Source organism: Uranotaenia lowii, chromosome 2 (genome assembly GCF_029784155.1).
Source record: "Uranotaenia lowii strain MFRU-FL chromosome 2, ASM2978415v1, whole genome shotgun sequence".
Taxonomy (NCBI): Eukaryota; Metazoa; Arthropoda; class Insecta; order Diptera; family Culicidae; genus Uranotaenia; species Uranotaenia lowii.
Window position 1 is genome coordinate 49,744,418 of NC_073692.1, and position 17,106 is coordinate 49,761,523.

General features: G+C 28.2%; 1 protein-coding gene across 2 annotated transcripts in view; it reads left to right on the forward strand.

Annotated features, from left to right (window-relative positions):
- LOC129743129 (aryl hydrocarbon receptor nuclear translocator homolog) overlaps positions 1-17,106 on the forward strand; it is a 136,085-nt gene that overhangs the window by 85,527 nt on the left and 33,452 nt on the right. For both annotated transcript variants that reach the window (XM_055735095.1, XM_055735096.1), the window contains one exon: positions 1,708-1,868. In XM_055735095.1, the coding sequence (XP_055591070.1) occupies positions 1,708-1,868 (161 nt within the window). The remainder of the gene's footprint in view (positions 1-1,707; positions 1,869-17,106) is intronic.

Genomic DNA, 17,106 nt, shown 5'->3' on the forward strand with positions numbered 1-17,106 from the left:
AGTCGAAAAATGTGTTAACTTCTCTTAGACGAACTTCTCTTAGTCAATTTAGACGATGAAAGATGAGGATGGAGTCGGAGAAATTGAAGGTTATTAGCTAAAAAAACGAGACAAAGGGTCAACAAAAAAGTCAGAAAAAAATCAAAGTTTATTCAAGAAAAGTCAACAATTGGTTCGGGAATAATCTACAATCGACTTTGGAAAAGTCTAGTATAGTCGAAATTGGGAATTTTGTGTAGAAAAGTTGACAATCGATTCGAGAAAAGTCGACAATCAAATCGAAAACAGTCAAGAATGAAGTCTGTTAAGGGCGAGAAAAGCAAGAATCGTCAAATGATGGTAATCCTAAAAATTTAAGAATCCAGTCGATAAAATACGAGATTCCATAAATTGTCGAAAAATGAGAAAAGAGAAGTTGACAAGAGTAGAGTAGAATTGATAGTGGAGTAGAATTGAGAATAGAGTAGAATTGAGAGTAGAGTAGAATTGAGAACAGAGTAGAATTGAGAGTAGAGTAAAATTAAGAGTAGTGTAGAAATGAGAGTAGTGTAGAATTGAGAGTAGAGTAGAATTGAGAGTAGAGTAGAAATGAGAGTAGAGAAAAATTGAGAGTAGATGAGAGTAGAGTAGAGTAGAGTAGAGTAGAGTAGAGTAGAGTAGAGTAGAGTAGAGTCGAGTAGAGTAGAGTAGAGTAGAATAGAATAGAATAGAATAGAATAGAGTAGAGTAGAGTAGAGTAGAGCAGAGTAGAGTAGAGTAGAGTAGAGTAGAGTAGAGTAGAGTAGAGTAGAGTAGAGTAGAGTAGAGTAGAGTAGAGTAGAGTAGAGTCGAGTAGAGTAGAGTAGAGTAGAGTAGAGTAGAGTAGAGTAGAGTAGAGTAGAGAAGAGAATTGAAAGTCGAGAGCTGAGCATCAAGAATCGAAGCAAGTACATAGTTGGTTCTCGCTAGAGTCAAGAGTTGAAAGTCAATAACCGATAGTCGAAAATCGAGATTAAGGAGCAAGGTTCTGTGTTTTTGAGAAAAAAAATTCTGACTTTCTGTGATTTTACGCAATAATTCTGTGATCGTTTTCTGTGATGCTGTTTCCTTTAATTTTATGGAAAGTTCATGATAACTTGGGTCTTTTTGACATTTTAGTTGGAAAAATCAATTAACATTACCAATTTATTCGTACTTTTCTAATTTTTGGCAAGAAATCTAAATTTTTTATTGATCAAAAAAATTATATTTTTGAAAATTCATAAAAAATTCAAAAATTCTGTGAAATCTGTGAATATTTCAAAATTTTGTGTTCTGTCATTCTGTGACACAGATTCTGTGATGAAAATTTGCTCAAAATTCTGTGAAATTTCAGATTTTTCTGTGATTTCGGCAACCTTGTTAAGGAGTCGAGAATCACATGTCGAAAATCTAAAATCGACATTCAAAAGTCGATATGACCTGTCTTATAAGCGAAGCTAAGCTAAAATCGAGATGGAGAGTCCAAAATTGGCAATCGATGATAGTTCATAATCAAATTTTATTCAAAATTTGGTTCGGCTTCCCTTACCAATTTTGTTTTTTAAATTCTTTATATTAATTCTTTAAACCATTTCTTATGTTTTTTGTACACTTCTCTTGTTCTTAATTTTTTTTTTTCGTTCCTTTTTAAAAAACTTCTACCACAATCCTAATGTTTTTTTTCTATTTCTATCTTTCTGCTTACAGCCGAGAAAACCACTGCGAGATCGAGCGGCGGAGGCGAAACAAAATGACGGCCTACATCACCGAGCTGTCCGACATGGTGCCCACCTGCAGTGCCCTAGCCCGGAAGCCGGACAAGCTGACGATCCTGCGGATGGCGGTGGCCCACATGAAGGCGCTAAGAGGTGAGTACGGAAATCCCTCGAAAAATTTCTGCCTTTTTTACGATTTTGGAGTTGGTACTTGAAGAGAAATTTATGACGGAATGGTGAAATTCGTCAACAAGCTGAGGCACAGCATCAACTTTTGGTACTTATTTATGTTGATTTTAATGTGTTGCTTGATTGCGAAAGTTTTTCATCATTTTATTACCTGTTCTGAATCTTGTTATTGGAGTGATAAAAATAAACTTTTTCAAAGTTTATTTAGACACTACGGGTTCTGGAAACGGATGACAGTAACATGTTGGGCATAAGAAATATCGCTTTTCATAAGAACAGGATTGTTCTGAATCAGAGGGCAAAAAAATGCAAAAATCACTAAATTGACAAAAATAGGAAAAATTCAAATATAATAAAAATGATTAAAATTAGACAAAGAGGGGAACATGACACGAAAATTAGGAAAAAATGATAAAAGTGAGGGGAATGTGAGGGAAAAAAAATTGCAAAACTAGGAAACGATGAGGCAGAATGAGGCAAAGATGAGGCAAAGATAAGGCAATAAAGTAAAATTTAAAAAAAAATGGAGAAGATAAGGCACAGATGAGGCAAAAATTACAAAAAATCGTGGATGATAAAAAATAAGTTAGTTGAATCGTACTGCGATAATTTCTAAATATTTTGGGAATTTTTGCTCAAGTAAATTTTAACCAACGGAGCCATAAAGCCATTCATTTGTTAAGTACACTATCATTTTCCCCATCCATGAAATAATATTCATAATATCATGCAGTGATAAACATTGACAATCGCATTACCTCCCTTCAATTCTTTATGCGGCCCCCGCTGTTGGCATCAAATTATCCATTAGCTAATGGACAAGATCCCGCCATTAAACTCACACTCTTTTAATTTTGACCATCATACACCCAAAGTAGATATGTAGATACCTATGGTAGTAATTCGGAAGCCTCCCTGCCGCCATGATGATGATTGAGGCGGTTTTAGTGTGAAGTTTAGTTGGTTCCCTCCGGCTGATATTAGTTTTAAATAGTGCTTGTTTCACATTTGGCCGCCAATGTAATGGCTGACTGTCGCCAATTGTGACCTGTGCTGGCGTTAACAAGCTGGCTGACCCAAAGTGTGGGTTTGTTTGTGTGCTTCTGTTGTACAAACAATGTCCGACGGATGGCTGCCTGTATGGGTCTTATCAAGCTTGTACAAACAAAGTTCTATGTTCTGTTTCCTGTCCTTCATTGCCTCACCCCTTGGCCTCGTTCAGGGTTTAGAGAGACGCCAATGTAGTAAAAAAAAAACTGTAATTATACAGAAATGCTGCAATAAAATTATTGTGATTACAATAAAAAAATGACTGTACCGGTCCGGTTCGGCTGTTTTTATTCGTCTGCTCCGGACGGACGGTCACATCGGAAAGTTTTTTTAGGGAGCTGCATTATTTTTCGTTCCAGTTTCGTTTCCTTTTTTCGCCGTCGCCGTCGTCAGTTACTCATCCCGTGTTTTATCCTCCCGGAACCACCCCCAAAGGATCACCTGAGGGAAGCTTCCGGGATGGGACAGGATTAAGACGAAGGGTGGGGAAAAGGCGATAAAGTTCTTCACTTCTAAGAAGAAGAAAAATGGCCGGAATTTGTTGTGACTGCAGCTCTTTTATTCCGGAAAATATACTGAAACTGACTTTTGCATTTTTAGAGCCTCTCTTTTCTCTACTTTGGAAGGCATCCTTGAAAAAAAGCTAACAGGGTAAAAAAAAACAAATCCTTCAATTCTTAGCTTGCCCCGAAGAAAACTTGCGGTACGTGGAGGTGAAAATGAGAAAAACTTTTGTTATTTATTTTCTCATAATTTATTTTTCCCCTGTACGGCGCCCTCTGCTTGGAAAGGCCTTCAAACATCTACCCTCACTCACCGCTGCACGTAAAGGTTGAGATGCAGGAGGAGGCAAACGGAAAAATTAAAATGTGCAAATGGATCTGCGTTGGGAATGTCAAAAGCAGCTACCAACCGGTTAGAAACGATTCAAAGGCGTAGTATTTTTTTAATAACATTTTGATTTCCAATACTCAACAATCCAAATAGTCGTTCAATGAGGAAAAAAGGCACAAATAAGATCGAACGCGTAAAAGTAGGTCAGTAAAAGCAAATAAGAACGAAAAATGAGTCAAAATTGAACAAACATGAAGACAAAAACCGAAATTAGGAAAAGCTGAGGCAAAATTTTCAACCAGAGTAAAACAAAAATGAAGCAAAATTTTAGTTAGACAAAACTAAGTAAGAGTTAGGAAAACTTAGACAGAGATACGGAAATATAAGACAACATTCAGGAAAAACGGGAAAAAATATGGAAAAAGGCAAAACTGATGAATGAATGAAATAATAAGTAGAATAAGGCAGAAATACGCAAAATAAGGCTAAACCGAGACAAAAACAAGGCTAATAAAATGACAAAATAATTGAAGAAAAATGTCAAAAATGACAAAAATGTCAAAAGTGACAAACAATATCAAAAATTAAAAATTAGACAAAAATGACAAATATGACAGAAATAGAACAAATGACAAAAATGGATCCAAAGAGGAACTAAAAAAGAACAAACATGTAACAAAATTAGAACAAAAATGAAACAAAATTGTTCCATTTTTGTTCCATTTTTTTTAACAAACATGTAACAAAAATGGAACAAAAATGTAACAAAATTGTTCCATTTTTGTTCTATTTTGTTCCATTTTGATCCATTTTGATCCATTTTGTTCCATTTTAATTCCACTTTCATTCATTTTCGTTCCATTTTTGTCATTTGTTCCATTTTTGTCATTTGTTCCATTTTTGTCATTTTTGTCGTTTTTGTAATTTTTGTCATTTTTGTCATATTAATCATTTTTGTCATTTTTGTCACATTTGTCATTTTTATAGTTTTTGTCATTTTTGTTATTTTTGACATTTTTGTCATTTTTGCCATTTTTGTCATTTTTGCCATTTTGAATAATTTTGAATAATTTATGTCATTTTTGTCATTTCCAACCTTTTTGTCATTTTTGGCATTTTGGTCATCGTTGTCATTTTTGTGTTTTTTGTCATTGTGGTCATTTTTGTCATTTTTATCATTTTTGAACTAAATTGGTACGAAAATGGAACAAAAAATAACAATAACGGAACAAAATCGGAAAAAATTGAAACAAAAATACAACTAAAGTTTTACAAAAATGGAACAAAAACTAACAAAAATGACAAAAAAGATTAAAGTGACAAAAATTACGAAAATGACAAATATGGAACAAAAATCGAACAAAATGGATCAAAAAATGGAACGAAAGTGAAAAAAAAATTACCAAAACTTAAATAAATCAAAAAAGAAAAAAAATGAACAAAAACGGAACAAGAGTAAATCCAAAATGGAACAAAATGGTTCCATTTTTGTTCTATTTTTGTTCCATTAAAGCTCCATTTTGATTCCAAGTTTGATCCATTTTCGTTCCATTTTTGTCATTTTTTTCATTTTCGTTCCATTTTTGTCATTTTTTTCATTTTTGTCATTTTTGTAATTTATATAATTTTTGTAATTTTGTAATTTTTGCAATTTTTGTAATTTTGTTATTTTGCAATTTTTGTATTTTTGTCATTTTTGTGATTTTTGTCATTTTGTTTTTTTTTTTGTCATGTTTGCCATTTGTAATATTTTTTAATAATTTTTGTCATTTTTAACATTTTTGTCATTTTTGTCATCGTTGTCATTTTTATCATTTTTGACAAAATTGACAAAAATGACAAAAATGACAAAAATGACAAAAATGACAAAAATGTCAAAAATGACAAAAATGACAAAAATGACAAAAATGACAAAAATGACAAAAATGACAAAAATGACAAAAATGACAAAAATGACAAAAATGACAAAAATGACAAAAATGACAAAAATGACAAAAATGACAAAAATGACAAAAATGACAAAAATGACAAAAATGACAAAAATGACAAAAATGACAAAAATGACAAAAATGACAAAAATGACAAAAATGACAAAAATGACAAAAATGACAAAAATGACAAAAATGACAAAAATGACAAAAATGACAAAAATGACAAAAATGACAAAAATGACAAAAATGACAAAAATGACAAAAATGACAAAAATGACAAAAATGACAAAAATGACAAAAATGACAAAAATGACAAAAATGACAAAAATGACAAAAATGACAAAAATGACAAAAAATGACAAAAATGACAAAAATGACAAAAATGACAAAAATGACAAAAATGACAAAAATGACAAAAATGACAAAAATGACAAAAATGACAAAAATGACAAAAATGACAAAAATGACAAAAATGACAAAAATGACAAAAATGACAAAAATGACAAAAATGACAAAAATGACAAAAATGACAAAAATGACAAAAATGACAAAAATGACAAAAATGACAAAAATGACAAAAATGACAAAAATGACAAAAATGACAAAAATGACAAAAATGACAAAAATGACAAAAATGACAAAAATGACAAAAATGACAAAAATGACAAAAATGACAAAAATGACAAAAATGACAAAAATGACAAAAATGACAAAAATGACAAAAATGACAAAAATAACAAAAATGATGAAAATGATGAAAATGACAAACGTGACAAAAATGACAAAAATGACAAAAATGACAAAAATGACAAAAATGACAAAAATGACAAAAATGACAAAAATGACAAAAATGACAAAAATGACAAAAATGACAAAAATGACAAAAATGACAAAAATGACAAAAATGACAAAAATGACAAAAATGACAAAAATGACAAAAATGACAAAAATGACAAAAATGACAAAAACGACAAAAATGACAAAAATGACAAAAATGACAAAAATGACAAAAATGACAAAAATGACAAAAATGACAAAAATGACAAAAATGACAAAAATGACAAAAATGACAAAAATGACAAAAATGACAAAAATGACAAAAATGACAAAAATGACAAAAATGGCAAAAATAACAAAAATGATGAAAATGATGAAAATGATGAAAATGACAATCGTGACAAAAATGACAAAAATGACAAAAATGACAAAAATGACAAAAATGACAAAAATGACAAAAATGACAAAAATGACAAAAATGACAAAAATGACAAAAATGACAAAAATGACAAAAATGACAAAAATGACAAAAATGACAAAAATGACAAAAATGACAAAAATGACAAAAATGACAAAAATGACAAAAATGACAAAAATGACAAAAATGACAAAAATGACAAAAATGACAAAAATGACAAAAATGACAAAAATGACAAAAATGACAAAAATGACAAAAATGACAAAAATGACAAAAATGACAAAAATGACAAAAATGACAAAAATGACAAAAATGACAAAAATGACAAAAATGACAAAAATGACAAAAATGACAAAAATGACAAAAATGACAAAAATGACAAAAATGACAAAAATGACAAAAATGACAAAAATGACAAAAATGACAAAAATGACAAAAATGACAAAAATGACAAAAATGACAAAAATGACAAAAATGACAAAAATGACAAAAATAACAAAAATAACAAAAATGATGAAAATGATGAAAATGACAAACGTGACAAAAATGACAAAAATGACAAAAATGACAAAAATGACAAAAATGACAAAAATGACAAAAATGACAAAAATGACAAAAATGACAAAAATGACAAAAATGACAAAAATGACAAAAATGACAAAAATGACAAAAATGACAAAAATGACAAAAATGACAAAAATGACCAAAATGACAAAAATGACAAAAATGACAAAAATGATAAAAATGACAAAAATGACAAAAATGACAAAAATGACAAAAATGACAAAAATGACAAAAATGACAAAAATGACAAAAATGACAAAAATGACAAAAATGACAAAAATGACAAAAATGACAAAAATGACAAAAATGACAAAAATGACAAAAATGACAAAAATGACAAAAATGACAAAAATGACAAAAATGACAAAAATGACAAAAATGACAAAAATGACAAAAATGACAAAAATGACAAAAATGACAAAAATGACAAAAATAACAAAAATGATGAAAATGATGAAAATGACAAACGTGACAAAAATGACAAAAATGACAAAAATGACAAAAATGACAAAAATGACAAAAATGACAAAAATGACAAAAATGACAAAAATGACAAAAATGACAAAAATGACAAAAATGACAAAAATGACAAAAATGACAAAAATGACAAAAATGACAAAAATGACAAAAATGACAAAAATGACAAAAATGACAAAAATGACAAAAATGACAAAAATGACAAAAATGACAAAAATGACAAAAATGACAAAAATGACAAAAATGACAAAAATGACAAAAATGACAAAAATGACAAAAATGACAAAAATGACAAAAATGACAAAAATGACAAAAATGACAAAAATGACAAAAATGACAAAAATGACAAAAATGACAAAAATGACAAAAATGACAAAAATGACAAAAATGACAAAAATGACAAAAATGACAAAAATGACAAAAATGACAAAAATGACAAAAATGACAAAATTGACAAAAACGACTAAAAATAAAAGAAATGACAAATAATCAAAAATTTCAAAAATTGACAAAAGTGACACAAATTACAAAAATGACCAAAATGACAAGAATGACAAAAATGACAAAAATGACAAAAATGACAAAAATGACAAAAATGACAAAAATGACAAAAATGACAAAAATGACAAAAATGACAAAAATGACAAAAATGACAAAAATGACAAAAATGACAAAAATGACAAAAATGACAAAAATGACAAAAATGACAAAAATGACAAAAATGACAAAAATGACAAAAATGACAAAAATGACAAAAATGACAAAAATGACAAAAATGACAAAAATGACAAAAATGACAAAAATGACAAAAATGACAAAAATGACAAAAATGACAAAAATGACAAAAATGACAAAAATGACAAAAATGACAAAAATGACAAAAATGACAAAAATGACAAAAATGACAAAAATGACAAAAATGACAAAAATGACAAAAATGACAAAAATGACAAAAATGACAAAAATGACAAAAATGACAAAAATGACAAAAATGACAAAAATGACAAAAATGACAAAAATGACAAAAATGACAAAAATGACAAAAATGACAAAAATGACAAAAATGACAAAAATGACAAAAATGACAAAAATGACAAAAATGACAAAAATGACAAAAATGACAAAAATGACAAAAATGACAAAAATGACAAAAATGACAAAAATAACAAAAATAACAAAAATGATGAAAATGATGAAAATGACAAACGTGACAAAAATGACAAAAATGACAAAAATGACAAAAATGACAAAAATGACAAAAATGACAAAAATGACAAAAATGACAAAAATGACAAAAATGACAAAAATGACAAAAATGACAAAAATGACAAAAATGACAAAAATGACAAAAATGACAAAAATGACCAAAATGACAAAAATGACAAAAATGACAAAAATGATAAAAATGACAAAAATGACAAAAATGACAAAAATGACAAAAATGACAAAAATGACAAAAATGACAAAAATGACAAAAATGACAAAAATGACAAAAATGACAAAAATGACAAAAATGACAAAAATGACAAAAATGACAAAAATGACAAAAATGACAAAAATGACAAAAATGACAAAAATGACAAAAATGACAAAAATGACAAAAATGACAAAAATGACAAAAATGACAAAAATGACAAAAATGACAAAAATGACAAAAATGACAAAAATGACAAAAATGACAAAAATGACAAAAATAACAAAAATGATGAAAATGATGAAAATGACAAACGTGACAAAAATGACAAAAATGACAAAAATGACAAAAATGACAAAAATGACAAAAATGACAAAAATGACAAAAATGACAAAAATGACAAAAATGACAAAAATGACAAAAATGACAAAAATGACAAAAATGACAAAAATGACAAAAATGACAAAAATGACAAAAATGACAAAAATGACAAAAATGACAAAAATGACAAAAATGACAAAAATGACAAAAATGACAAAAATGACAAAAATGACAAAAATGACAAAAATGACAAAAATGACAAAAATGACAAAAATGACAAAAATGACAAAAATGACAAAAATGACAAAAATGACAAAAATGACAAAAATGACAAAAATGACAAAAATGACAAAAATGACAAAAATGACAAAAATGACAAAAATGACAAAAATGACAAAAATGACAAAAATGACAAAAATGACAAAAATGACAAAAATGACAAAATTGACAAAAACGACTAAAAATAAAAGAAATGACAAATAATCAAAAATTTCAAAAATTGACAAAAGTGACACAAATTACAAAAATGACCAAAATGACAAGAATGACAAAAATGACAAAAATGACAAAAATGACAAAAATGACAAAAATGACAAAAATGACAAAAATGACAAAAATGACAAAAATGACAAAAATGACAAAAATGACAAAAATGACAAAAATGACAAAAATGACAAAAATGACAAAAATGACAAAAATGACAAAAATGACAAAAATGACAAAAATGACAAAAATGACAAAAATGACAAAAATGACAAAAATGACAAAAATGACAAAAATGACAAAAATGACAAAAATGACAAAAATGACAAAAATGACAAAAATGACAAAAATGACAAAAATGACAAAAATGACAAAAATGACAAAAATGACAAAAATGACAAAAATGACAAAAATGACAAAAATGACAAAAATTACAAAAATGACAGAAATGACAGAAATGACAAAAATAACAAAAATGACAAAATGACAAAAATGGCAAAAATAGCAAAAATGACAAAAATGACAAAAACGACACTAATGACATAAAATGACAAAAATGACAAAAATAACAAAAATGACAAAAATGTCAAAAATGACAAAATCGACAAAAAATGACAAAAATGACAAAAATTACAAAAATGACAAAAATATCAAATATGACAAAAACTGAAAAAAATACTGAAAGAAATTACAAAATTGGCCAAAATGGGAAAAATGACAAAAATGACAAACATGAAAAAAAAAGACAAAAATAACAAAAATGGGACAAAAATGACAAAAATAATACAAAAATAATACAAAAATGATACAAAAATGACAAAAATGATAGGAATGACGAAAATGACGAAAAAGACAAAAATGACAAAAAATAATAAAAAACATGATAGGCACAAATGACAAAAATGACGAAAATGAGAATAATTACAAAATTTAAAAAATACAAAAATGATGGTGACAAAACTTATAGATTGCCAATAAGGCAAAACCAAAGCCGATGAGGCAGCAATTTGTAAAGGTTGGATAGAAAAAGAGAAATGAGCCTTAAAAATAACGCAAAAATGATAGGCAAATATTTAAAACCATGAAAATGACTAGAATGATATAAACAACAAAAATGACAATTTTTTTTTAAAAATGACAAAAATGAACAAAGTGACAAACTTGGCCAAGTTGACGAAAATTACCTATTTAAAAAATACAAAAATAATTCAAATTATTATGACAAAAATGACGCAAAAATATAAGCCAAAAATAAAGCAGAAATGAGGCAAATGCGAGACAAAAATAAGGCAGAAATGTGGCAAAAATAAAACAAAAATAAGGCAAACCCCTTAAAAATGAGGCAAAAAATTAAGCAAGAATGAGACCAAAATTAAGCAAAATTGATGCAAGAATAAGGCAAAATTGAGGCAAAAATGAGACAGAGATGAGGTAGAAAGAAAGTCATCATATATAAATTAAGGCAAAAAATCATGCAGGAAGAAGACAAAATAAATCAAAATTGAGGCAAAAATAACAAAAGTGACATATGTTATTAAAAAAAAAATTACAAAATTCACTGAAATTTCGAAAAAAAATTTAAAAAAATTTGCAAAAACTACGATAAGGTACAATAATTATAGAAATAACAAGAATGACAAAAATAAAAATTTGAGAAAAAAATTCTGCGCTAATGTTTTCTCAAATAAGAAGGACGATGGCTTCATTCCACGAACCACGAAGCTGCTCAGAAACTTCTAGCCAGAACTTTTATTTTCATCTCCGCACTCGACCTCCCTCTGCAGCCTGCTGCAGCAAGATGTTTCTCACAAACGTCTCATCCGTCGTCGTTTTTTTCTTCTTATAGCGCAAAGCACCTCGGCAAAAGGGATAAGAAATGGATAATTTATTCAAATAATTAGCGGAGAATTTATAACTATGTAGATCCTGCAGAGACACCACGACGTTGCTCCAAGGCTAGGTCCAAACTCGGCGAATTGCCCCCGTATCTCTTGCCAAGTTCCTCCAACTCACGTCCAATTCCAGAAAGCGAACTCTTTTTCTAATTATTATCGTTATCTCTACACCAGTTAAAATAATGACTTTAACTCTTTCCCTACGTTGTATACATTCGTCTTCTGTTTTCGAAGCTTTTAACCAGGGTTAAACGACTCAAACGAAGCTCGCTTCCAAGCAGCCAAGCACGATGTCAAATTCGGTCCAAATTTTTCATATTTTATGGCATTAATCTAATCATTGAACTGCGCGCCGCGCCCACCTTTCCTGTAACAATTTGTAAATTATAGATAATTACCAACTCATTCCCGAAACCAATCGAAGGCAATAGGAAAACGATCAATGACCATCTCCATAGAACCACGTTGTTGATGTCCCTGTCTCTTCTAAGTCGGTCGAAGGTTATTTAGCTTCCTTTTCCAACCCATTCCTCAAAGAGTGGTTGACTTTCTGTAACTAGAAGGAAGCTTTCTTCTTCAGCCAGTCAGTCAGCCAGTGTTGGGGTTGAACTTCTTATCTTAAAAGCTGATCGTTAATTTTCCTCCACTCAGCTCAGCAGTTCCAATCCAATTGGGATGTCTTTTCCCCACCACCCGTTTTCTTTTTTCTTCTAGGTTCATGCTTTTTCTACTGCTGCTACTCAGCTAGAAAGTTCCATTCGGGAAGGGTAAAGATTAATGCGAGGGATATAAATTTAAATGAGCTTCTGTTTAATTTATAAATAATATTTTTATTTTCCTTTGGTTAACCCTTTGCTGGTTATGGAACAGCGGAAAAAGAAAAATTTCTGTGGATTCATAGAAACCTTTGAATTAAAGGAAATTTTACGGACTAAATAGATCTAAATTTAATGGAAACATCAAACGGTGATTACACATAAAGATTGCAAATGAGGCAAACCAAAGCCGATGAGGCAAAAAATTGCCTTGAAAAGATTTAAAAAAAAAAGAAAAATGACAAAAATGATAGAAATGAAAAACAATGACATAAATGACAAAAATGACAAAAATGTAAAAAATGGCAAAAATGATAAAAATAACAAAAATAAATAAAATAACAAAATAACTCAAATGACAAAAATGCCAAAAATGACGAAAATGACAAAAATGACAAAAATGACAAAAAATGGACAAAGATGGACAAAAATGCCAAAATTGAAAAACTTGACAGAATTGCCAAGAAATAAAAATTTAACAAAATTGCCAAAAATGGCAAAAACGAAACGAACGAAATGGTTCAAAACTGGTACAAATATGGAACAAAGATGGAACAAAATAAAAACAAAAAAGGGGAAAAAATGAAACAAAAATGAATCAAAAATGGAACAGAAATGGTACAAAAAAAAATCAAAAATGGAACTAAAATGGAACAAAAATGGAACGAAAGTAGAATAAAAGTGGAATATAAATGAAACAAAAATAAACCAAAAATGGAACAAAAATGACAAAAATGACAAAATTGACAGCTACCTACCGGTTAGAAAAGATTCAAAGGCGTAGTATTTTTTTAAATAACATCAACAACATATTCCAATACGCAATAACCCAAATTGTGGTTTAATGTGGCAATAGAGACACAATGCGGTTGAAAAAGTAAAAGTAGGTCAGTTATAGCAAAAACGAACGGAAAATGAGTCAAAATTGAACAAAAATGAGGAAAGCTGTGGAAAAATTTTCAGTCAAAGTAAAACAAAAATGTAGCAAAATATAACATTGACAAAAATGAGTCAACGTTAGGAAACATAAGATAAAACTAACGAAACTATAAGGCAAAATTGAGGAAACGACAAAAATATCTAAAATAATAAAAATTAGGAAGTTGACAAAAATGACAAAATGGAACAAAAATAGAACAAACATGGAACAAATATGAAACATACATGGAACAAAGATGGAACAAAAGTGGAACAAAATCAAACCAAATGGTACCAATATAACAGATATAGAACAAAAATGAACAAAAAAAGAAACAAAAATGAAAAAAAAATGGATCAAAAGTGGAAAAAACATGGAACAAAAAATGGCAAAAAAGGAAAAAAATGGAACAAAAATAGAACAAAAATGGAACAATTTGGATCCTCTGCAAATTTTTCGAGTTTTCCATTGATTTTCATGAGTTTTAGGAAAAAAAGGTAGTATGATTCGTGATTTTTCCTTAAATACTCTCATTTTCCAATACACGCCCTACTAATTGAGCTGTCTGATTTACCACTGATGAGGAGATGCATTTCAAAACACTTTGAAAATTTTATCAGATAGACTTTTAATGGCAAAAAAAAGGTATTGTTGGATTCATTATGTGCATAGGAATATCTTTATTCTATGCCAGCAAAATGAATTATGTACAATTTTCGGCATTTTAGGACTAAAGTAGGTACAAAGTAGGAGCACTCACCCTAGGTACATATTTCCAAAATTAATGTTTTTAATATTCAAATGCATTTGGATTTTAAAGCTTTAAATTTATTAATTTTAATTCGATTTTTCTTAAGTAAAATGTAAAAAAATACCCAATTTGTCACGATTTTTCAACGAAATCAAAGAAAATTGTATCACAGAAAATCATCACAGGATTTTTTTTTATAAATTCACAGAAAACTAAAAAACACAGAATTTTTTTTTTGGCAACCTTGGGTGAAGGCGATGAAAAGTAAAACAAATTTGGAATTCATAAAATAATATCAAGAGTTGAAAATCAGATTTTATAAATTTCTAAGGGACATTTCAGTTTTTCGTCTCTCGTGTCAAGTAACTAGTCTTCCAAATAAAATCGCTCACATTAAAACACTGATAATCCCAAACATCCAATATTTTCATGCTGAAATTAGCGACAAAAATGGCATTAAAGACATAAAATAATGTTACAAAAATGAACTAAATGACAAAAATGACGAAAATCACAAGAGTGGCAAAAATTACAAAACTGACAAAAAATGACAAAAATTTAAAAAAAGACAAAAATGACAAAAAGGACGAAAATGAATTACAAAAATAATAAAAATATGAAAAAGACAAAAAAGGACGAAAAATTATAAAAATGACAAAATTATATAAATTAAACTAAACAAAAAAAAACCAAAAAAAGAAAAATACATAAATGACCAAAATGAAAAAATTGCCAAAAATGTCTGTCAAAAATTACAAAAAACGCAAAAATTACAGAAATGACCAAAATAATAAGAATGACAACCATGACACAAATTAAACTGAAAAGAAAAAAATTACAAAATAAAAAAAAATAAATGTCCAACACAGCCAAAAATGACAATCAAAAATGACAAAAACGACAAAAATGGCAAAATGACAAAAATGGCAAAATGACAAAAATTACCAAAATGACAAAATGATAAGAATGACAAAAATGACATAGAAAAGAAGAAAATTACAAAGGAAAAAAAGACCAAAATAACCAAATTTCAAAAATGACTAAAATGTCAAAAAAGACCAAAATGACAAAATGACAAAAATGAAAAAAAGAGAAAAATGACAAAATGACAAGAATGACAAAAAAAAAAAATTACAAAAATTTAAAAAATTACAAATACAAAAGCCAAAAATGACAAAAATAAAAAAATAACAAAAATGACATTAATGACAAAATTTAAAAAAACAAGAATTAAGAAATGTCAAAAATTACAAACTAACAAACACAAATGACAAAAATTATGAAAATGATAGAAATGACAAAAATGACATAAACGAAACTAAAGAAAAAAAATGACAAAAAAAAATAACATAAATGACCAAAATAACCAAAATGAAAAAAAAACAAACAAATTATAAAAATTACCAAATTGTTCAAAATGTCAAAAATTAAAATAAATGACAAATATGACAAAAATAACCAAAATAACAAAAATGACAAAAATGACAAAAATTACAAAAATGACAAAAAAAACACAAAAGACAAAAATGACCAAAAGGACAAAAATGAAAAGATTATTTACATAGTATTCCGTCTTACGACATAACTTGACGAACATAATTCCTAAAATTCACTCGAAAAAAATGAAAAGAATGACATACATTAATCTTCAACGAAAAAAAAACATAAATAATCAAATATAACAAAAAAGACAAAAATGTTAAAAATGACAAAAATGAAAAAAATGACTTAAATGACAAAAATCATAAAAAAAGCTAAAAATGTCTAATAAGACATAACTGACAAAAATGATAAAAATGGCAAAAATATCAAAAATGACACAAAATGAAAAAAATGACAAAAATGACATGAACTTGTTTCTGCGTTTTCTGTTATTCTTTTGTCATTGTTATCATTTTTGCCTCTCTCATGCCTTATTATTATCTTGTTAATGTAGTTTTGTTCATTTTTGTCAATTTTGTTATTTTGGACATATTTGAATATTGTTTGATTCAGTTTTTGCCCTATGTTGACCTTATTTATGTCATTTTTGCCTCAGTTTTGTCCTTATTTTGTCCATGATTTCCGAATTCCTGTATTTTTGTTTATCTATTATTTATTGCCTCATTGTTACCTCTTTTTGCATCATTTCTGCCAATTTTTAATTAATTTTTACCTCGTATTCGACCTTATTTTTGTCTCGATTTTGCCTCATTTTTATCTCATTTTTGTCTTTTTGAAATTTTTTATTATTTTTGCCTCATTTATGCCTCCTTTTCTACCTTATTTTTGTCATTTGAATCATTGTTGTAATTTAAGCTATTTAGTCAAACAAACAAACCAAAAATGGGGCAAAAGCGGGACAATAAAAAAAGACAACAATTAGGCAAATTAAAAGAATAACGAGACTTACTAAAACTTCAGAAATGATGAAGATGACAACAAAAAAATTGAGATAAAATGTGGCCAAATTTATTAAGTCTAAGCCAAATTCAGGAAGTGATGGGAATGAAATCAAACAAAATGACAAAAACAATTGAAAGAAAAAAAATCGAAAAGGTTAAAAATAAGATG